General features: G+C 49.3%; 1 protein-coding gene across 3 annotated transcripts in view; it reads right to left on the bottom strand.

Moving 5' to 3' along the window:
* DNAI1 (dynein axonemal intermediate chain 1) overlaps positions 1 to 23991 on the bottom strand; it is a 563096-nt gene that overhangs the window by 323437 nt on the left and 215668 nt on the right. For all 3 annotated transcript variants that reach the window (XM_063957492.1, XM_063957493.1, XM_063957494.1), the window contains exons 11-13: positions 22047 to 22131; positions 21840 to 21957; positions 90 to 133 (exon numbers count right to left, since the gene is read on the bottom strand). In XM_063957492.1, coding sequence (XP_063813562.1) covers positions 90 to 133; positions 21840 to 21957; positions 22047 to 22131 — 247 coding nt within the window. The remainder of the gene's footprint in view (positions 1 to 89; positions 134 to 21839; positions 21958 to 22046; positions 22132 to 23991) is intronic.

Raw genomic sequence — 23991 nt, 5'->3', positions numbered from 1 at the left:
GACTTGGGGCTAATTGATGACCTGGCTCAATGCGTCAATGCGTCAGTACAGTTATGGTAACAACAAGTCAGAATGTGACAGAGACTTACAAGAACCATGTCCGACTGCAAACAGATCCTTGTATTTGGGATTCCTGTGAGGGAAGAGAAGACAAATCATTAGCGAACTGGGTAACCGGTCCACAGGAAATGCATGGAAGTGAATGAGTTAATATAGTAGCACCCATACTGGGTGCTGCAGTGCATCTGCCGGGGTGCCACGGGTTGGTGGTCATGGGACAAATCAGATTTTTTATGGTGCATGTGTTATATCGGGAGAGAGCAGTAGTATATGTGCATGGGTTACACCGGGAGAGAGCAGTAGTATATGTGCCTGGGTTACACCAGGAGAGAGCAGTAGTATATGTGCCTGGGTTACACCGGGAGCAGTAGTATATATGCCTGGGTTACACCAGGAGAGAGCAGTAGTATATGTGCCCGTTACACTGGGAGAGAGCAGTAGTATATGTGCCTGGGTTACACCGGGAGAGAGCAGTAGTATATGTCCATGGGTTACACCAGGAGAGAGCAGTAGTATATGTGCCTGGGTTAAACCGGGAGAGAGCAGTAGTATATGTGTGCCTGAGTTACACCGGGAGAGAACAGTAGTATATGTGCCTGGGTTACACCGGGAGAGAGCAGTAGTATATGTCCCTGGGTTACATCGGGAGAGAGCAGTAGTATATGTGCCTGGGTTACACCGGGAGAGAATAGTAGTATATATGCCTGGGTTACACCGGGAGAGAGCAGTAGTATATGTGTGCCTGAGTTACACCGGGAGAGAACAGTAGTATATGTGCCTGGGTTACACCGGGAGAGAACAGTAGTATATGTGCATGGGTTACACCAGGAGAGGGCAGTAGTATATGTGCCTGGGTTACACTGGGAGAGAACAGTAGTATATGTCCCTGGGTTACACCAGGAGAGGGCAGTAATTTATGTGCCTGGGTTACACCGGGAGAGAGCAGTAGTATATGTGCCTGGGTTACACCGGGAGAGAGCAGTAGTATATGTGCCTGGGTTACACCGGGAGAGAGCAGTAGTATATGTGCCTGGGTTACACCGGGAGAGAATAGTAGTATATATGCCTGGGTTACACCGGGAGAGAGCAGTAGTATATGTGCCTGGGTTACACTAGGAGAGAGCAGTAGTATATGTGCCTGGGTTACACCGGGAGAGAACAGTAGTATATGTGCCTGTGTTACACCAGGAGAGAGTAGTAGTATATGTGTCTGGGTTACACCGGGAGAGAGAAGTAGTATATGTGCCTGGGTTACACCGGGAGAGAGCAGTAGTGTATGTGCCTGGGTTACATCGGGAGAGAGCAGTAGTATATGTGCCTGGGTCTCACCTGGAGGTAATTCTCTGGGGGCGGAGACTTTGCAGAAGGAGCTGGGTGTGCTGTGAGCAGGTTGTTTGGTGGTGAGCTCCAGCTGCTGCAGGTGCAGTTTACAGGGGGTTTCCTCGCTGGCTTCCCCAGGCGGGATGGATCCACCCGGGGGAGAAAGCTCCCTGTGTATGGACATTAATCAGAGCACTGAATTTGCTGCTATAGCTAACCCTGGAGCCACGGCAATATTGGCAGGTGACCAGCCAGAGGCAGTGGGGACCAGCTGTTCTAATGGTGCTCTAAGGCAATCGGAGCTGCAAGCAGACAACCCCAAACTGAATGAGGGTGCTCCCTCGAGTGAATCAACTCCAGGTAGAGCGGTGGCAGAAACTGCGTGCCCGACAATCAGTGAAGCGGGGGTGTCCCGACCATTAGATGCTGGGGAAAATGATCCAGTATCCCCAGGAGGGACTGAGGATGATGAGGAGACAGAGGAGACATACCAGCATTACAGTATAAAAGAATTGCAGGGTGAAGCCCAGCAACTTAACCAAAGAATAGCCCAGAAAAAAAAAGAAGCGAAACAAGTGTTACAAATGGGAGAGGCCAGTTTTGAGAGAAGAGATCCTGTCACTGGCTTCCGCCCTGGAAAGGGTTAAAGCACGGCTAGTGGTACTGCGGCTGGAGGAGAGGAACAAAGTTAAAGCTGAAAGTGAAAGCACTGCATCTGATATATCCAGTGATCGGCTGCCGGAGGGGGCTGCAGTGATAGAAGCCCAGGAGCCTGAGGTCTGTCAGTCGGTCAGAGGTGATTCTGTTGCAGTTTGGGGTTGCGCAGGCGTCTCCCCATTATCCGGCTGTGCTGCAGGCTGTGGAGGGTGTGCAGTGTGCTGCAGGGGCAATGGTGGCTGATACTGTACCTGCCGCACTGACAGCCAATCTGCATAAACCTGTCCCGCATGTAGAAACAGCTGTGAGATGTGAAGAGGACGAATTGTCAGATTTCCAATTGGAGATGCAAATAATCAAAGCCGAACTCCTGCTGAAGGCCAAAGCAGAGAACAAAGATAAAGGTACTGTTGCTGGGCCTTCTGCCAGTGCTGCAGGGGTTAATACAAGTTCTGCAGCAGGTGGGGGGAGGGGAGGAGAAGTGTATGTTCTCTCCTGTGCAGCAGGAACTGAGACAGCAGAGGGTCTGCCCCAGCAACACACTGTGCAGGGAATGTCGGCTTTGGACAAAAGTACATTATCAGTAGGTCAGCAAGAAGTGATTAATATTGTGTATGGTCAGATGGGTGCTCCTAGCAGAGCAAAGGTGGCTGCTGAACTGCTAAATAAGGAAAGAGAAAGAAGGGAAAATGTGACTGTTTCTGGTGAAAGTAGAAATGTGCAACAATGTACAGAAAATGCAGCATCTGATGTGAACAGACAGCCCGTCCCATGGGTTATGTCTCATACCACTATGGTACATATACCCAGTACAAGTTCCAGTATGCCCCAAATGTATGTATGGTCAGGGCAAGTAGGGAAGAGAAGGAACTTGATTCAGTTTAAGTGGGTTGGTGTAGGCGAGACACCGACTAAAGAAAGTTTTTTACAGATGATTTTTGGTTTAGGTTTCCATGCCTCAGATTTGTACGCCTGCATTCACCCAGTTAAAACGCCAGATTTTGATTTAAGCTTTATTTCTTATCAGGGACTTCAGGCTTTCTGGGTGAAGTGGCAGGCGTGCAGATCTTCTAAACCATATGATGCATTTAAAGCTGTCTTAGTAACCAAACAGGATAAAGTGAAGGTAACAATCCTTGTCAGAACCAAATCTATCCCACCACAAGATATTCTGTATTGGCTTTCTAGGTTTTGTGATGTGCAGTCTGACTTGATTAAAGTTGGTTTTACCATGGGAGTATGGGGCGGTGCATGGGCTGCCATGGTGTAACTAAGAAACACTAATAGAGGTTTCCTCCACATTCCTTCCGCTGAATACATAGGAAGGGATCGTGTGCAGTGTTTTTACCAAGGACAACCAAGAACTTGTTTCAGGTGCAGTGATTTTAGACACCTAAGTAGTGATTACAGTGTGATCAAATGTATCCTCCCTATGTGGGAAGGTGGGTCATATCTCCAAAGATTGTAATAAAGTTACCTGCAATTTATGTGGGGAAGAAGGTCACCCTTATAGTCGATGTCCATGGGCCAACCACAATTTGGGAGAACAAGATCCGAGAGATGAGCCATCCAAAGGGAGAAAGGAAGTGCAGAAGGAAGGTGGCCAGGAGAAAGATAATCAGATAAAGGTTCAGAGGGTGGAAAGTCAGAAGGAGGCCTGTGAGGTGATGGTAACAGAAGGTTCAGTGGGTAGAGAAGTTCCTTTTCAGGAGGTAAGAAGAGGCAATAAAAACAAAAGGAAAGGAGAAGAAATAAAAGTAGTACTTAGCAATCGGTTCAATGCTTTTACTACAGATGAGGAGGAGGTTGGTGAAGTTGTAATAAATGGTGGTGACCTCTCTTTTGTGCCCAGGGTCAACAGAAGAAAAACAAGAAAAGTTACAAAAAGTTTAATTGAAGTTGGAGTCCCAGGGAAAAAGAGTAAAGAAAAGATTAAAAGAAAGTTGAGAGAAGAGGGGGATACAGAGGAGGACAGACAGGAAAGCCTAGAATGGGACCCAGTAGGGACAGATTTGGTAGAGGAGGAAGTATAGGCCATAGTGGTGGAAGAAACCCAAAATTTGGAGGAGGGGGTTGTATCCTCAGGGTCTGTGGTTGGCCCAAGTAGTACATTAGAAAGTAGTAAAGTGGGTGACCAATGCCAGGTAATTAGATTTGCCCGTAAGCCACCTGATCCGGAGCCTCCTCTAGAGGATGGTTCTAGACAGGATGGGGAGGATGGTGATGGAATGACTTCAGTCATTGAGGAGGGTGATAATATCTCTGTGGAGGTAGTATAACAAGAGTGTGGATCCTCTATGGAGGTTTCAAAGTGTGTTAAGTAAAAGTGAGCAAGGTCCTGCCTCTATAACCAAATAAACATGGATCCTCAACCCATACGATGCACCACTATTAATGTGGCTTCCGTAGTTTCCAAACGAGCTCATTTTATGGCCTTACATTTTTTTCAATACGATTGAGATTGATTTTTTGTTTTTGCAAGAGACCAGAATTAGTAAGTTGGACACCCTACACAAGGCGAAGCGAGAGTGAAGGCGTGGGCCTTCTTACTGGTCTCTTGCGGCCGAGCCGTACGGTGGGGTGGCAGTGCTTTTTACTGGTATGGTAACTGTGCACAAGGTTATAGAATTACAGGCAGGTAGGTGTATGATTTTAGATATCAACCTGAGGGGACATGACCTGAGACTCATTAACATCTATGGATCACAGTCATCATGGGACAGGAAATGTCTCTTCAGGGAGATAAAACCGTTCCTTTTTTCGGCCCAGCAGATTGTCTTTTGGAGGCTCTTCCGTAGGCTTGTAGCTAAAAAGAACTTGATAAGACAGAATATCTACCAGAGTCTGAGAAGGAAATTAGATTTCTTGATCTCTGAGTGTGGCGATAGTGGGGAAATCTCCCGAGTGAAGGCTCAGATGAGGGAATATCAGTATAACCGACTGGATTCTTTGGTTCTGGAGAGGGATTTTGGAAAATACCACTCGCCACTCGCCTGATCCCTACCAGAGCTGTGGAAAATCAGTAGAGGTGAAGGAGGTGAGGGGTCTTTATGATAGACAGGGTGTCTTTTGTGAGGATAAGGAAGGCATCTTGAATGTTATTAGATCCTATTACTCCGATCTTTTGTCTGAGCAGACACTTATCAGTGAAAGGATGGAAACATTTCTAAGTGAGACACCTGGACTTTGCAATCCAGATGCCTCTGTTGAAACCTTGGGTAGTGATGTGACAGCAGAGGAAGTTAAGAAGGTGATTGGTCAGTTAAATTTAAAGAAATCTCCAGGCCCAGATGGCTTAACATCTGAGTTTTATATAGTTTTTGCAGATCTCTTGATTCCTTGCCTTGTAGTAGTTTTTAACGAGTGAATGGGTGAGGGAACCCTCTCTCCTTCTATGAGCTTATCTGCTCTCATATTATTATCTAAGGGTAAGGATCCATCCCATATTGAGAACTGGCGCCCCATCACCCTTCTCAATACGGGCAGGAAGATTTGGGCAAAAATTATTTTTAATAGGTTGTCAGAGTTTTCTGAACAACTGCTTTCTCCGTCTCAGCACTGTACTGTGAAGGGCCGAAGCACCTTTAGTGCTGTCCTTGGCATCCGGGAGGCCATAGAGCGATGCCGTGCTGAGAAATGGTGAAAGTACTTGCTGGCATTGGATCAGTCTAAGGCTTTTGACCGAGTGAACCCTAAGTACCTTTGGGCCTTGCTTGAAAGGTATGGATTTCCAGTTCGGGTGGTGAATTGGCTAAAACAATATACAGTCAGGCCGAAAGCTTCCCACTTGTCAATGGTTGCGTGGGTCCTACTTTTGAAGTGGGCTCTGGGGTCCGTCAGGGTTGCCCCCTGAGCCCCCTCCAGTATGTATGCGCGATTGATCCCTTCATCAGAAGGGTAGAGAACGGTGCAGTGGGAGGGGTGCAGCTGGGCTTGGAGCTGCCTTTGAAGGTAGTGGCCTACGCAGATGATGTCACGGTAGTTTTGTCATCAGTGGCAGAGGCACGTGATATGAAAGATCTCATCTGTGAGTATTCTGAGGCCTCATGCTCTAGAATAAATCGTGAGAAGTGTGAAGCTTTCTGGATGGGGGAGGAAGGTGAGGAATTTTGCCTACCGGATGGCCTCCCCTGGGCCAGTCCACAGATAAAGATTCTAGGCATTTGTTTCGATCATGGTGATTATGTCACTCTAAATTGGGAGAATACTCTGGAAATTGCTGCCAAGAAAGTAGAGAGATGGAAGAGATGGAAATTCTTTTTCAGGTAAAGGGTTGATTTGTGCAAAACCTACCTGATCCCAATTTTTTTATATGTCAGCTATGTGTGTTTTTTGCCTCAGTTTTTATGGACCAGACTGAATTCTCTGTTCTTCCTCTTATTTTGGGGAAACAGGATGAATTTAATCAAGAGAGGTATCACTTACAAATCGAGGAAAGATGGAGGGTTGTGTATGGTCAATCCTGTTGTCTTTTTTGTAACCATTTTTCTAAAATATAACCTTGGGAGTTTTTTGTTAGAGACTCCCCCTCGATGGGTAAGTGGATTTAGTGTTTGGGTGTCTCCTTTCCTTAGACTTTGGTTAGAAGGAGGCCAAGTGAAGAGCCCTCAAATTCGGAGTGGGTATCTTCCGATCTACGTTATCCAGTGCTTGAAAGCGACAAAGCGTTGGGGACTGGAAGTGGGGGAAGTCAAAGACCTGTCCAGGAAGGAGTTGGGGGAGAGGATTTTACGAACCCACTTTCACGTTCCGCTGTCACTAAAGGATTGCCCGTGCGATGTCGCTTCGGCAGGGTTGGCTCTGATTAATTCGGAGAGAATACCGCTGAAGTTCAGAGATATTGCTTGGCTTTCTTTCCATGGGAAGCTTTATGTAAAGGGGAACATGATGTGGAGAAATGCCAATGATCGTGATTGTCCACGGGAGGAATGTCTAGGGGAGGTGGAGACAATGGACCATTTCCTGATCAAGTGCCCCTTTAACATAATAGTTTATAAGAGGGTTTCAATATCTTTACGTATCCCGTGCCTTTCGGGGCTTAGTTACCCTGAGTGGGCTTATGGTGCATTTAAAGGATATGGTAGATTTAATTTGACCACCATTTTTTTAGTCAGTTTAGTAGTTAGATATCACACTTGGAGTGCACGGTGTCTTGTTTCCCTGAGAAAGAAAATCCTGTCCTGTGAAGAGGTGGTGGAGTCAATTCTGAACGAGGTTGGTAAGATGATGGTTCTAGATAAGCAGAGGATGGATGCTGTCAGGTGGTCTCGCTGGTGGGGTCACCTGAAACCCCCTTGAGTGGATGGCAGAAATCCTTTTCAAGTCTAGCTGGAAACCTTTCTTTTCTTTTCACACCGTGTAGACTTTGGTAAAAAAAAATTGTGGAATAGGTTTTGCATAGATCTAAAAAGCTTTGCTCAGTTTTACTTTACATAATATGTAAATATTGGGAAGATAGAGAAGGGTGATAGCTGTGTGTATTTCTTTTCTGCTTGAGCTACAACATAGATTTAATTTCTTGTATGTTGCGTATCATGCATAATTTATGTTTCGTATTATTATGAAGATATTTATTTATATATTTATGTAATATATTGTATAAAATGTATATATCTGTTGCAAGTTTTAATAAACAAAATATTGCCTCGGTTACACTGGGAGAGAGCAGTAGTATATGTGCCTCGGTTACACCGGGAGAGAGCAGTAGTATATGTGCCTCGGTTACATCGGGAGAGAGCAGTAGTATATGTGCCTCGGTTACACCGGGAGAGAGCAGTAGTTTATGTGCCTCGGTTACATCGGGAGAGAACCGTAGTATATGTGCCTCGGTTACACCGGGAGAGAGCAGTAGTATCTGTGCCTCGGTTACACCGGGAGAGAGCAGTAGTATCTGTGCCTCGGTTACACCAGGAGAGAGCAGTAGTATATGTGCCTCGGTTACACCAGGAGAGAGCAGTAGTATATGTGCCTGGGTTACACCGGGAGAGAGCAGTAGTATATGTGCCTGGGTTACACCGGGAGAGAGCAGTAGTATATGTGCCTCGGTTACACCGGGAGAGAGCAGTAGTATCTGTGCCTCGGTTACACCCGGAGAGAGCAGTAGTATATTTGCCTCGGTTACACCGGGAGAGAGCAGTAGTATATGTCCCTCGGTTACACCGGGAGAGAGCAGTAGTATATGTGCCTGGGTTACACCGGGAGAGAGCAGTAGTATATGTGCCTGGGTTACACCGGGAGAGAGCAGTAGTATATGTGCCTGGGTTACACCGGGAGAGAGCAGTAGTATATGTGCCTGGGTTACACCAGGAGAGAGCAGTAGTATATGTGCCTGGGTTACACCGGGAGAGAGCAGTAGTATATGTCCATGGGTTACACAAGGAGAGAGCAGTAGTATATGTGCCTGGGTTACACCGGGAGAGAGCAGTAGTATATGTGTGCCTGAGTTACACCGGGAGAGAACAGTAGTATATGTGCCTGGGTTACACCGGGAGAGAACAGTAGTATATGTGCATGGGTTACACCAGGAGAGAACAGTAGTATATGTGCCTGGGTTACACCGGGAGAGAACAGTAGTGTATGTGCATGGGTTACACCGGGAGAGAGCAGTAGTATCTGTGCCTCGGTTACACCGGGAGAGAGCAGTAGTATATGTGCCTCGGTTACATCGGGAGAGAACAGTAGTATATGTGCCTCGGTTACACCGGGAGAGAGCAGTAGTATCTGTGCCTCGGTTACACAGGGAGAGAGCAGTAGTATATGTGCCTTGGTTACACCGGGAGAGAGCAGTAGTATATGTCCCTGGGTTACACCAGGAGAGAGCAGTAGTATATGTGCCTGGGTTACACCGGGAGAGAGCAGTAGTATATGTGCCTCGGTTACATCGGGAGAGAACAGTAGTATATGTGCCTCGGTTACACCGGGAGAGAGCAGTAGTATATGTGCCTGGGTTACACCTGGAGAGAGCAGTAGTATATGTGCCTGGGTTACACTAGGAGAGAGCAGTAGTATATGTCCCTGGGTTACACCGGGAGAGAGCAGTAGTATATGTGCCTGGGTTACACCGGGAGAGAGCAGTAGTATATGTGCCTTGGTTACATCGGGAGAGAGCAGTAGTATATGTGCCTGGGTTACACCTGGAGAGAGCAGTAGTATATGTGCCTGGGTTACACCTGGAGAGAGCAGTAGTATATGTGCCTGGGTTACACCTGGAGAGAGCAGTAGTATATGTGCCTGGGTTACACCTGGAGAGAGCAGTAGTATATGTGCCTGGGTTACACCAGGAGAGAGCAGTAGTATATGTGCCTGGGTTACACCAGGAGAGAGCAGTAGTATATGTGCCTCGGTTACACCGAGAGAGAGCAGTAGTATATGTGCCTGGGTTACACCAGGAGAGAGCAGTAGTATATGTGCCTCGGTTACACCGGGAGAGAGCAGTAGTATATGTGCCTCGGTTACATCGGGAGAGAACAGTAGTATATGTGCCTCGGTTACACCGGGAGAGAGCAGTAGTATCTGTGCCTCGGTTACACCGGGAGAGAGCAGTAGTATATGTGCCTTGGTTACACCGGGAGAGAGCAGTAGTATATGTCCCTGGGTTACACCAGGAGAGAGCAGTAGTATATGTGCCTGGGTTACACCGGGAGAGAGCAGTAGTATATGTGCCTCGGTTACATCGGGAGAGAACAGTAGTATATGTGCCTCGGTTACACCGGGAGAGAGCAGTAGTATATGTGCCTGGGTTACACCTGGAGAGAGCAGTAGTATATGTGCCTGGGTTACACCAGGAGAGAGCAGTAGTATATGTCCCTGGGTTACACCGGGAGAGAGCAGTAGTATATGTGCCTGGGTTACACCGGGAGAGAGCAGTAGTATATGTGCCTTGGTTACATCGGGAGAGAGCAGTAGTATATGTGCCTGGGTTACACCGGGAGAGAGCAGTAGTATATGTGCCTGGGTTACACCTGGAGAGAGCAGTAGTATATGTGCCTGGGTTACACCTGGAGAGAGCAGTAGTATATGTATCTGGGTTACACCAGGAGAGAGCAGTAGTATATGTGCCTGGGTTACACCAGGAGAGAGCAGTAGTATATGTGCCTCGGTTACACCGAGAGAGAGCAGTAGTATATGTGCCTGGGTTACACCAGGAGAGAGCAGTAGTATATGTGCCTCGGTTACACCGGGAGAGAGCAGTAGTATCTGTGCCTCGGTTACACCAGGAGAGAGCAGTAGTATATGTGCCTGGGCTACACTTGGAGAGAGCAGTAGTATATGTGCCTGTGTTACTCCAGGAGAGAGGAGTAGTATATGTGCCTGGGTTACACCGGGAGAGAGCAGTAGTATATGTGCCTCGGTTACACCGGGAGAGAGCAGTAGTATATGTGCCTGGGTTACACCAGGAGAGAGCAGTAGTATATGTGCCTGGATTACACCAGGAGAGAGCAGTAGTAACTGTGCCTGGGTTACACCAGGAGAGAGCAGTAGTATATGTGCCTGGGTTACACCGGGAGAGAGCAGTAGTATATGTGCCTGGGTTACACCGGGAGAGAGCAGTAGTATATGTGCCTGGGTTACACCAGGAGAGAGCAGTAGTATATGTGCCTCGGTTACACCAGGAGAGAGCAGTAGTATATTTGCCTGGGTTACACCGGGAGAGAGCAGTAGTATATGTGCCTGGGTTACACCGGGAGAGAGCAGTAGTATGTGTGCCTGGGTTACACCGGGAGAGAGCAGTAGTATATGTGTCTGGGTTACACCGGTAGAGAGCAGTAGTAACTGTGCCTGGGTTACACCGGGAGAGAGCAGTAGTATATGTGCCTGGGTTACACCGGGAGAGAGCAGTAGTATATGTGCCTGGGTTACACCGGGAGAGAGCAGTAGTACATGTGCCTTGGTTACACCGGGAGAGAGCAGTAGTATATGTGCCTGGGTTACACCGGGAGAGAGCAGTAGTATATGTGCCTGGGTTACACCGGGAGAGAGCAGTAGTATATGTGCGTGGGTTACACCGGGAGAGAGCAGTAGTATATGTGTCTGGGTTACACCAGGAGAGAGCAGTAGTATATGTGCCTCGGTTACACCGGGAGAGAGCAGTAGTATCTGTGCCTCGGTTACACCTGGAGAGAGCAGTAGTATATGTGCCTGGGTTACACAAGGAGAGAGCAGTAGTATATGTGCCTGGATTACACCAGGAGAGAGCAGTAGTATATGTGCCTGGGTTACACCGGGAGAGAGCAGTAGTATATGTGCCTGGGTTACACCGGGAGAGAGCAGTAGTATATGTGCCTGGGTTACACCGGGAGAGAACAGTAGTATATGTGCCTGGGTTACACCGGGAGAGAGCAGTAGTATATGAGCCTGGGTTACACCAGGAGAGCAGTAGTATATGGCCTGGGTTACACCAGGAGAGAGCAGTAGTATATGTGTCTGGGTTACACCAGGAGAGAGCAGTAGTATATGTGCCTGGGTTACACCGGGAGAGAGCAGTAGTATCTGTGCCTCGGTTACACCTGGAGAGAGCAGTAGTATATGTGCCTCGGTTACACCAGGAGAGAGCAGTAGTATATGTGTCTGGGTTACACCAGGAGAGAGCAGTAGTATATGTGCCTCGGTTACACCGGGAGAGAGCAGTAGTATATGTGCCTGGGTTACACCAGGAGAGAGCAGTAGTATATGTGCCTGGGTTACACCGGGAGAGAGCAGTAGTATATGTGCCTGGGTTACACCGGGAGAGAGCAGTAGTATATGTGCCTGGGTTACACCTGGAGAGAGCAGTAGTATATGTGCCTGGGTTACACCGGGAGAGAGCAGTAGTATATGTGCCTGGGTTACACCGGGAGAGAGCAGTAGTATATGTGCCTTGGTTACATCGGGAGAGAGCAGTAGTATATGTGCCTGGGTTACACCTGGAGAGAGCAGTAGTATATGTGCCTGGGTTACACCTGGAGAGAGCAGTAGTATATGTGCCTGGGTTACACCTGGAGAGAGCAGTAGTATATGTGCCTGGGTTACACCTGGAGAGAGCAGTAGTATATGTGCCTGGGTTACACCAGGAGAGAGCAGTAGTATATGTCCCTGGGTTACACCGGGAGAGAGCAGTAGTATATGTGCCTGGGTTACACCGGGAGAGAGCAGTAGTATATGTGCCTTGGTTACATCGGGAGAGAGCAGTAGTATATGTGCCTGGGTTACACCTGGAGAGAGCAGTAGTATATGTGCCTGGGTTACACCTGGAGAGAGCAGTAGTATATGTGCCTGGGTTACACCTGGAGAGAGCAGTAGTATATGTGCCTGGGTTACACCTGGAGAGAGCAGTAGTATATGTGCCTGGGTTACACCAGGAGAGAGCAGTAGTATATGTGCCTGGGTTACACCAGGAGAGAGCAGTAGTATATGTGCCTCGGTTACACCGAGAGAGAGCAGTAGTATATGTGCCTGGGTTACACCAGGAGAGAGCAGTAGTATATGTGCCTCGGTTACACCGGGAGAGAGCAGTAGTATATGTGCCTCGGTTACATCGGGAGAGAACAGTAGTATATGTGCCTCGGTTACACCGGGAGAGAGCAGTAGTATCTGTGCCTCGGTTACACCGGGAGAGAGCAGTAGTATATGTGCCTGGGTTACACCAGGAGAGAGCAGTAGTATATGTGCCTCGGTTACACCAGGAGAGAGCAGTAGTATATGTGCCTGGGTTACACCGGGAGAGAGCAGTAGTATATGTGCCTGGGTTACACCGGGAGAGAGCAGTAGTATGTGTGCCTGGGTTACACCGGGAGAGAGCAGTAGTATATGTGTCTGGGTTACACCGGTAGAGAGCAGTAGTAACTGTGCCTGGGTTACACCGGGAGAGAGCAGTAGTATGTGTGCCTGGGTTACACCGGGAGAGAGCAGTAGTATATGTGCCTGGGTTACACCGGGAGAGAGCAGTAGTATGTGTGCCTGGGTTACACCGGGAGAGAGCAGTAGTATATGTGTCTGGGTTACACCGGGAGAGAGCAGTAGTATATGTGCCTCGGTTACATCGGGAGAGAACAGTAGTATATGTGCCTCGGTTACACCGGGAGAGAGCAGTAGTATCTGTGCCTCGGTTACACCGGGAGAGAGCAGTAGTATATGTGCCTGGGTTACACCAGGAGAGAGCAGTAGTATATGTGCCTGGGTTACACCAGGAGAGAGCAGTAGTATATGTGCCTCGGTTACACCGAGAGAGAGCAGTAGTATATGTGCCTGGGTTACACCAGGAGAGAGCAGTAGTATATGTGCCTCGGTTACACCGGGAGAGAGCAGTAGTATATGTGCCTCGGTTACATCGGGAGAGAACAGTAGTATATGTGCCTCGGTTACACCGGGAGAGAGCAGTAGTATCTGTGCCTCGGTTACACCGGGAGAGAGCAGTAGTATATGTGCCTGGGTTACACCAGGAGAGAGCAGTAGTATATGTGCCTCGGTTACACCAGGAGAGAGCAGTAGTATATGTGCCTGGGTTACACCTGGAGAGAGCAGTAGTATATGTGCCTGGGTTACACCTGGAGAGAGCAGTAGTATATGTGCCTGGGTTACACCAGGAGAGAGCAGTAGTATATGTGCCTGGGTTACACCAGGAGAGAGCAGTAGTATATGTGCCTCGGTTACACCGAGAGAGAGCAGTAGTATATGTGCCTGGGTTACACCAGGAGAGAGCAGTAGTATATGTGCCTCGGTTACACCGGGAGAGAGCAGTAGTATATGTGCCTCGGTTACATCGGGAGAGAACAGTAGTATATGTGCCTCGGTTACACCGGGAGAGAGCAGTAGTATCTGTGCCTCGGTTACACCGGGAGAGAGCAGTAGTATATGTGCCTTGGTTACACCGGGAGAGAGCAGTAGTATATGTCCCTGGGTTACACCAGGAGAGAGCAGTAGTATATGTGCCTGGGTTACACCGGGAGAGAGCAGTAGTATATGTGCCTGGGTTACACCAGGAGAGAGCAGTAGTATATGTGCCTCGGTTACACCAGGAGAGAGCAGTAGTATATGTGCCTGGGTTACACCGGGAGAGAGCAGTAGTATATGTGCCTGGGTTACACCGGGAGAGAGCAGTAGTATGTGTGCCTGGGTTACACCGGGAGAGAGCAGTAGTATATGTGTCTGGGTTACACCGGTAGAGAGCAGTAGTAACTGTGCCTGGGTTACACCGGGAGAGAGCAGTAGTATATGTGCCTGGGTTACACCGGGAGAGAGCAGTAGTATATGTGCCTGGGTTACACCGGGAGAGAGCAGTAGTACATGTGCCTGGGTTACACCGGGAGAGAGCAGTAGTATATGTGCCTGGGTTACACCGGGAGAGAGCAGTAGTATATGTGCCTGGGTTACACCGGGAGAGAGCAGTAGTATATGTGCGTGGGTTACACCGGGAGAGAGCAGTAGTATATGTGTCTGGGTTACACCAGGAGAGAGCAGTAGTATATGTGCCTCGGTTACACCGGGAGAGAGCAGTAGTATCTGTGCCTCGGTTACACCTGGAGAGAGCAGTAGTATATGTGCCTGGGTTACACAAGGAGAGAGCAGTAGTATATGTGCCTGGGTTACACCAGGAGAGAGCAGTAGTATATGTGCCTGGGTTACACCGGGAGAGAGCAGTAGTATATGTGCCTGGGTTACACCGGGAGAGAGCAGTAGTATATGTGCCTGGGTTACACCGGGAGAGAACAGTAGTATATGTGCCTGGGTTACACCGGGAGAGAGCAGTAGTATATGTGCCTGGGTTACACCGGGAGAGAGCAGTAGTATGTGTGCCTGGGTTACACCGGGAGAGAGCAGTAGTATATGTGTCTGGGTTACACCGGTAGAGAGCAGTAGTAACTGTGCCTGGGTTACACCGGGAGAGAGCAGTAGTATATGTGCCTGGGTTACACCGGGAGAGAGCAGTAGTATATGTGCCTGGGTTACACCGGGAGAGAGCAGTAGTACATGTGCCTGGGTTACACCGGGAGAGAGCAGTAGTATATGTGCCTGGGTTACACCGGGAGAGAGCAGTAGTATATGTGCCTGGGTTACACCGGGAGAGAGCAGTAGTATATGTGCGTGGGTTACACCGGGAGAGAGCAGTAGTATATGTGTCTGGGTTACACCAGGAGAGAGCAGTAGTATATGTGCCTCGGTTACACCGGGAGAGAGCAGTAGTATCTGTGCCTCGGTTACACCTGGAGAGAGCAGTAGTATATGTGCCTGGGTTACACAAGGAGAGAGCAGTAGTATATGTGCCTGGGTTACACCAGGAGAGAGCAGTAGTATATGTGCCTGGGTTACACCGGGAGAGAGCAGTAGTATATGTGCCTGGGTTACACCGGGAGAGAGCAGTAGTATATGTGCCTGGGTTACACCGGGAGAGAACAGTAGTATATGTGCCTGGGTTACACCGGGAGAGAGCAGTAGTATATGTGTCTGGGTTACACCGGTAGAGAGCAGTAGTAACTGTGCCTGGGTTACACCGGGAGAGAGCAGTAGTATATGTGCCTGGGTTACACCGGGAGAGAGCAGTAGTATATGTGCCTGGGTTACACCGGGAGAGAACAGTAGTATATGTGCCTGGGTTACACCGGGAGAGAGCAGTAGTATATGAGCCTGGGTTACACCAGGAGAGCAGTAGTATATGGCCTGGGTTACACCAGGAGAGAGCAGTAGTATATGTGTCTGGGTTACACCAGGAGAGAGCAGTAGTATATGTGCCTGGGTTACACCGGGAGAGAGCAGTAGTATCTGTGCCTCGGTTACACCTGGAGAGAGCAGTAGTATATGTGCCTCGGTTACACCAGGAGAGAGCAGTAGTATATGTGTCTGGGTTACACCAGGAGAGAGCAGTAGTATATGTGCCTCGGTTACACCGGGAGAGAGCAGTAGTATCTGTGCCTCGGTTACACCTGGAGAGAGCAGTAGTATATGTGCCTGGGTTACACCAGGAGAGAGCAGTAGTATATGTGCCTGGGTTACACCAGGAGAGAGCAGTAGTACACTGGGTAAGAGACATGGAAGACTGATCTTCTGGAAGTAATATTACATGTCATGGAGTTAAAATAAGAATTTACTTACCGATAATTCTATTTCTCGTAGTCCGTAGTGGATGCTGGGGACTCCGTCAGGACCATGGGGAATAGCGGCTCCGCAGGAGACAGGGCACAAAAAGTAAGCTTTTAGGATCACATGGTGTGTACTGGCTCCTCCCCCTATGACCCTCCTCCAAGCCTCAGTTTGGTACTGTGCCCGGACGAGCATACACAATAAGGAAGGATATTGAACCCCGGGTAAGACTCATACCAGCCACACCAATCACACCGTATAACTTGTGATCTGAACCCAGTTAACAGTATGACAAACGTAGGAGCCTCTGAACAGACGGCTCACAACAAATAACAACCCGATTTTTTTGGAACAATAACTATGTACAAGTATTGCAGACAATCCGCACTTGGGATGGGCGCCCAGCATCCACTACGGACTACGAGAAATAGAATTATCGGTAAGTAAATTCTTATTTTCTCTAACGTCCTAGTGGATGCTGGGGACTCCGTCAGGACCATGGGGATTATACCAAAGCTCCCAAACGGGCGGGAGAGTGCGGATGACTCTGCAGCACCGAATGAGAGAACTCAAGGTCCTCCTCAGCCAGGGTATCAAATTTGTAGAATTTTGCAAACGTGTTTGCCCCTGACCAAGTAGCAGCTCGGCAGAGTTGTAATGCCGAGACTCCCCGGGCAGCCGCCCAGGATGAGCCCACTTTCCTTGTGGAATGGGCCTTGACAGATTTAGGTTGTGGCAAGCCTGCCACAGAATGTGCAAGTTGAATTGTGCTACAAATCCAACGAGCAATCGTCTGCTTAGAAGCAGGAGCACCCATCTTGTTGGGTGCATACAATATAAGCAGTGAGTCAGACTTTCTGACTCCAGCCGTTCTTGAAATATATATTTTCAATGCCCGGACCACGTCCAACAACTTGGAATCCTCCAACTCGTTAGTAGCCGCAGGCACCACAATAGGCTGGTTCAGGTGAAACGCTGACACCACCTTAGGCAGAAAATGAGGACGCGTCCGCAGTTCTGCCCTGTCCGTATGGAAAATCAGATATGGGCTCTTATATGATAAAGCCGCCAATTCTGATACTCTCCTGGCTGAAGCCAGGGCCAGTAGCATGGTTACTTTCCATGTAAGATACTTCATCTCCACCGATTTGAGCGGCTCAAACCAATGGGATTTTAGAAAATCCAAGACTACATTAAGATCCCACGGTGCCACTGGGGGCACAACCGGGGGCTGTATATGTAGTACTCCTTTTACAAAAGTCTGGACTTCAGGAACTGAAGCCAATTCTTTCTGGAAGAAAATTGACAGGGCCGAAATTTGAACCTTAATGGACCCCAATTTGAGGCCCATAGACAATCCTGTTTGCAGGAAATGTAGGAATCGACCCAGTTGAAATTCCTCCGTGGGGGCCTTCCTGGCCTCACACCACGCAACATATTTCCTCCAAATGCGGTGATAATGTTGTGCAGTCACCTCCTTCCTGGCCTTTACCAGTGTAGGAATGACCTCTTCCGGAATGCCTTTTTCCTTTAGAATTCGGCGTTCAACCGCCATGCCGTCAAACGCAGCCGCGGTAAGTCTTGGAATAGACACGGTCCCTGCTGAAGCAGGTCCCGTCTTAGAGGTAGAGGCCACGGATCCTCCGTGAGCATCTCTTGAAGTTCCGGATACCAAGTTCTTCTTGGCCAATCCGGAGCCACTAGTATCGTTCTTACTCCCTTTTGCCGTATAATTCTCAGTACTTTTGGTATGAGAGGCAGAGGAGGGAACACATACACTGACTGGAACACCCACGGTGTTACCAGAGCGTCCACAGCTATTGCCTGAGGATCTCTTGACCTGGCGCAATACCTGTCCAGTTTTTTGTTGAGGCGGGACGCCATCATATCCACCATTGGTTTTTCCCAACGGTTCACAATCATGTGGAAGACTTCTGGATGAAGTCCCCACTCTCCCGGGTGTAGATCGTGTCTGCTGAGGAAGTCTGCTTCCCAGTTGTCCACTCCCGGAATGAATACTGCTGACAGTGCTATCACATGATCTTCCGCCCAGCGAAGAATCCTTGCAGCTTCTGCCATTGCTGTCCTGCTTCTTGTGCCGCCCTGTCTGTTTACGTGGGCGACTGCCGTGATGTTGTCCGACTGGATCAACACCGGCTGACCCTGAAGCAGGGGTTTTGCCAGACTTAGAGCATTGTAAATCGCTCTTAGCTCCAGTATATTTATGTGAAGAGACATCTCCAGGCTTGACCATACTCCCTGGAAGTTTCTTCCTTGTGTGACCGCTCCCCAGCCTCTCAGACTGGCATCCGTGGTCACCAGGACCCAGTCCTGTATGCCGAATCTGCGTCCCTCTAACAGATGAGCACTCTGCAACCACCACAGAAGAGACACCCTTGTCCGTGGCGATAAGGTTATCCGCTGATGCATCTGCAGATGCGATCCGGACCATTTGTCCAGCAGATCCCACTGAAAAGTTCGTGCGTGGAATCTGCCGAATGGAATCGCTTCGTAAGAAGCCACCATCTTTCCCAGGACTCTTGTGCATTGATGTACAGACACTGTCCCTGGTTTTAGGAGGTTCCTGACAAGTTCGGATAACTCCCTGGCTTTCTCCTCCGGAAGAAACACCTTTTTCTGAACTGTGTCCAGAATCATTCCCAGGAACAGCAGACGTGTCGTCGGGGTCAACTGAGATTTTGGAAAATTCAGAATCCACCCGTGTTGTTGCAGCACTAGTTGGGTTAGTGCTACTCCGTCTTCCAGCTGTTCTCTGGATCTTGCCCTTATCAGGAGATCGTCCAAGTAAGGGATAATTAATACGCCTCTTCTTCGTAGAAGGATCATCATTTCGGCCATTACCTTGGTAAAGACCCGAGGTGCCGTGGACAATCCAACTGGCAGCGTCTGAAACTGATAATGACAGTTTTGCACCACGAACCTGAGGTACCCTTGATGTGAAGGGCAAATTGGGACATGCAGGTAAGCGTCCTTTATGTCCAGGGACACCATAAAGTCCCCTTCTTCCAGATTCGCTATCACTGCTCTGAGTGACTCCATCTTGAACTTGAATTTTTGTATGTACAGGTTCAAAGATTTGAGATTTAGAATAGGTCTTACCGAGCCGTCCGGCTTCGGTACCACAAATAGCGTGGAGTAATACCCCTTTCCCTGTTGTAGGAGGGGTACCTTGACTATCACCTGCTGAGCAAACAGCTTGTGAATGGCTTCCAATACCGTCGCCCTGTCCGAGGGAGACGTTGGCAAAGCAGACTTTAGGAACCGGCGAGGGGGAGACTTCTCGAATTCCAACCTGTAACCCTGAGATACTACCTGTAGAATCCAGGGGTCCACCTGTGAGCAAGCCCACTGTGCGCTGAAATTCTTGAGTCGACCCCCCACCGTTCCTGAGTCCGCTTGTAATGCCCCAGCGTCATGCTGAGGGCTTTGCAGAACCCTGGGAGGGCTTCTGTTCCTGGGCAGGGGCTGCTTGCTGCCCTCTCTTACCCCTTCCTCTGCCCCGAGGCAGATATGACTGTCCTTTTGTCCGCTTGTTCTTATAGGAACGAAAGGACTGCGGCTGAAAAGACGGTGTCTTTTTCTGTTGGGAGGGGGTCTGAGGTAAAAAAGTGGATTTTCCGGCAGTTGCCGTAGCCACCAGATCCGATAGACCGACGCCAAATAATTCCTCCCCTTTATACGGCAATACTTCCATATGTCGTTTGGAATCCGCATCACCTGACCACTGTCGCGTCCATAAACTCCTTCTGGCAGATATGGACATCGCATTTACTCTCGATGCCAGAGTGCAAATATCTCTCTGCGCATCTCGCATATAAAGGAAAGCATCCTTTAATTGCTCTATAGTCAATAAAATACTGTCCCTATCCAGGGTATCAATATTTTCAGTCAGGGAATCCAACCAGACGACCCCAGCACTGCACATCCAGGCTGAGGCGATGGCTGGTCGCAGTATAACACCAGTATGAGTGTATATACTTTTCAGGGTAGTTTCCAGCCTCCAATCAGCTGGATCCTTGAGGGCGGCCGTATCAGGAGACGGTAACGCCACTTGTTTCGATAAGCGTGTGAGCGCCTTATCCACCCTAGGGGGTGTTTCCCAGCGCGCCCTAACCTCTGGCGGGAAAGGGTATAATGCTAATAACCTTTTTGAAATTAGCATTTTTCTATCTGGGTTAACCCACGCTTCATCACATACATCATTTAATTCCTCTGATTCAGGAAAAACTACAGGTAGTTTTTTCACCCCCCACATAATACCCCTTTTTGTGGTACTTGTAGTATCAGAGATATGCAAAGCCTCCTTCATTGCCGTGATCATATAACGTGTGGCCCTACTTGAAAATACGTTTGTTTCATCACCGTCGACACTAGATTCAGTGTCTGTGTCTGGGTCTGTGTCGACCGACTGAGGTAAAGGGCGCTTTACAGCCCCTGACGGTGTCTGAGACGCCTGGGCAGGTACTAACTGGTTTGCCGGCCGTCTCATGTCGTCAACTGATTTTTGTAATATGCTGACATTATCACGTAATTCCATAAACAAAGCCATCCATTCCGGTGTCGACTCCCTGGGGGGTGACATCACCATTATCGGCAATTGCTCTGCCTCCACGCCAACATCGTCCTCATACATGTCGACACATACGTACCGACACACAGCAGACACACAGGGAATGCTCTTATCGAAGACAGGACCCCACTAGCCCTTTGGGGAGACAGAGGGAGAGTTTGCCAGCACACACCCAAGCGCTATAATATATATGGGAACAACCCTATATAAGTGTTGTTCCTTATAGCCGCTTAAATATATAAAAATATCGCCAATTTATGCCCCCCCTCTCTGTTTTACCCTGTTTCTGTAGTGCAGTGCAGGGGAGAGTCCTGGGAGCCTTCCTCACAGCGGAGCTGAGCAGGAAAATGGCGCTGTGTGCTGAGGAGAATAAGCCCCGCCCCCTATTCCGGCGGGCTTTTCTCCCGGAGTTTTAGACATTTGGCATGGGTTAAATACATACATATAGCCTTAATGGCTATATGTGATGTATTCTTTTGCCATAAAAGGTATTATATATTGCTGCCCAGGGCGCCCCCAGCAGCGCCCTGCACCCTCCGTGACCGTCTGGTGTGAAGTGTGTGACAACAATGGCGCACAGCTGCAGTGCTGTGCGCTACCTTCATGAAGACTGAAGAGCCTTCTGCCGCCTGTTTCCGGACCTTCAATCTTCAGCATCTGTAAGGGGGGTCGGCGGCGCGGCTCCGGGACGAACCCCAGGGTGAGACCTGTGTTCCGACTCCCTCTGGAGCTAATGGTGTCCAGTAGCCTAAGAATCCAATCCATCCTGCACGCAGGTGAGTTGAAATTCTCTCCCCTAAGTCCCTCGATGCAGTGAGCCTGTTGCCAGCAGGACTCACTGAAAATAAAAAACCTAAAAAACTTTTTCTAAGCAGCTCTTTAGGAGAGCCACCTAGATTGCACCCTGCTCGGACGGGCACAAAAACCTAACTGAGGCTTGGAGGAGGGTCATAGGGGGAGGAGCCAGTACACACCATGTGATCCTAAAAGCTTACTTTTTGTGCCCTGTCTCCTGCGGAGCCGCTATTCCCCATGGTCCTGACGGAGTCCCCAGCATCCACTTAGGACGTTAGAGAAAAGAGGTTGAATCTATTACTCCATGGTATACCCTGCCCAAGAACATTCACACCAAATCCCTTGATGTAATCCTGAGACTCACCAGCAGAGGGCAGTCACTGCCAGACGTTTGGCTTTGTCATACTGAAACTTCCACAGAGGCAGCAAAGTTCCATTCTGATCTCTGAACTCATCGGCCACATCCTCAAAGTACTTGAAATCTAGAAATAAACAGAATACAACGTTATGTCAGCAGTGAATGGGGAGATTGCACAGGGACTGACCAGTAAATGACAATGTAACACTGTACCTTGTGTAATGTCATCAAACGTGTTCTGATTCACCATCCGCTCCACGATTTTACTTGCCGTCTCCACCTTGCTGATGTCATCACTCTGCTCCGTACCAACAGACAGAAACATTCCCGTTACTAGGTAACACAGTACGCCGTCAGGTGACCGCACAGAATGTGTCCTAGGACTGCGTCCCCTCAACACCGACCCAGCACCATAAGGAAACCTCATCTACAGATGTGTCCTCATACATCCAGCCTCAATACACCACGCAGCGCGAGGTGCCTCATACATCCAGCCTCAATACACCATGCAGCGTGAGATGCCTCATACATACAGCCTCAATACACCACGCAGCGCGAGGTGCCTCATACATCCAGCCTCAATACACCATGCAGCGTGAGATGCCTCATACATACAGCCTCAATACACCATGCAGCGTGAGATGCCTCATACATCCAGCCTCAATACACCATGCAGCGTGAGATGCCTCATACATCCAGCCTCAATACACCATGCAGCGTGAGATGCCTCATACATCCAGCCTCAATACACCACGCAGCGCGAGGTGCCTCATACATCCAGCCTCAATACACCATACAGTGCGAGATGCCTCATACATCCAGCCTCAATACACCATGCAGCGTGAGATGCCTCATACATCCAGCCTCAATACACCACGCAGCGCGAGGTGCCTCATACATCCAGCCTCAATACACCATGCAGTGCGAGATGCCTCATACATCCAGCCTCAATACACCATGCAGCGAGAGATGCCTCATACATCCAGCCTCAATACACCACGCAGCGTGAGATGCCTCATACATCCAGCCTCAATACACCATGCAGCGAGAGATGCCTCATACATCCAGCCTCAATACACCACGCAGCGCGAGATGCCTCATACATCCAGCCTCAATACACCACGCAGCGCGAGGTGCCTCATACATCCAGCCTCAATACACCATGCAGCGTGAGATGCCTCATACATCCAGCCTCAATACACCACGCAGCGCGAGGTGCCTCATACATCCAGCCTCAATACACCATGCAGTGCGAGATGCCTCATACATCCAGCCTCAATACACCATGCAGCGAGAGATGCCTCATACATCCAGCCTCAATACACCACGCAGCGTGAGATGCCTCATACATCCAGCCTCAATACACCATGCAGCGAGAGATGCCTCATACATCCAGCCTCAATACACCACGCAGCGCGAGATGCCTCATACATCCAGCCTCAATACACCACATAGCGCGAGATGCCTCATACTTCCAGCCTCAATACACCACATAGCGCGAGATGCCTCATACATCCAGCCTCAATACACCACGCAGCGCGAGATGCCTCATACATCCAGCCTCAATACACCACATAGCGCGAGATGCCTCATACATCCAGCCTCAAAAAACCACGCAGTGCGAGGTGCCTCATACATCCAGCCTCAATACACCACGCAGCGCGAGGTGCCTCATACATCCAGCCTCCATACACCATGCAGCGCGAGGTGCCTCATACATCCAGCCTCAATACACCATGCAGCGCGAGATGCCTCATACATCCAGCCTCAATACACCACGCAGCGCGAGATGCCTCATACATCCAGCCTCAATACACCACACAGCGCGAGATGCCTCATACATCCAGCCTCAATACATTACGCAGTGCGAGGTGCCTCATACATCCAGCCTCCATACACCACGCAGCGCGAGATGCCTCCTACATCCAGCCTCAAAACACCACGCAGCGCGAGGTGCCTCATACATCCAGCCTCAATACACCATGCAGCGCGAGATGCCTCATACATCCAGCCTCAATACACCATGCAGCGTGAGATGCCTCATACATCCAGCCTCAATACACCATGCAGCGCGAGATGCCTCATACATCCAGCCTCAATACACCACGCAGCGCGAGATGCCTCATACATCCAGCCTCAATACACCACACAGCGGGAG

This window comes from Pseudophryne corroboree, chromosome 1 (genome assembly GCF_028390025.1).
Source record: "Pseudophryne corroboree isolate aPseCor3 chromosome 1, aPseCor3.hap2, whole genome shotgun sequence".
Taxonomy (NCBI): Eukaryota; Metazoa; Chordata; class Amphibia; order Anura; family Myobatrachidae; genus Pseudophryne; species Pseudophryne corroboree.
Note: the sequence above shows the minus strand (reverse complement) of the source record. Positions and strands in the feature narration are given on the sequence as shown.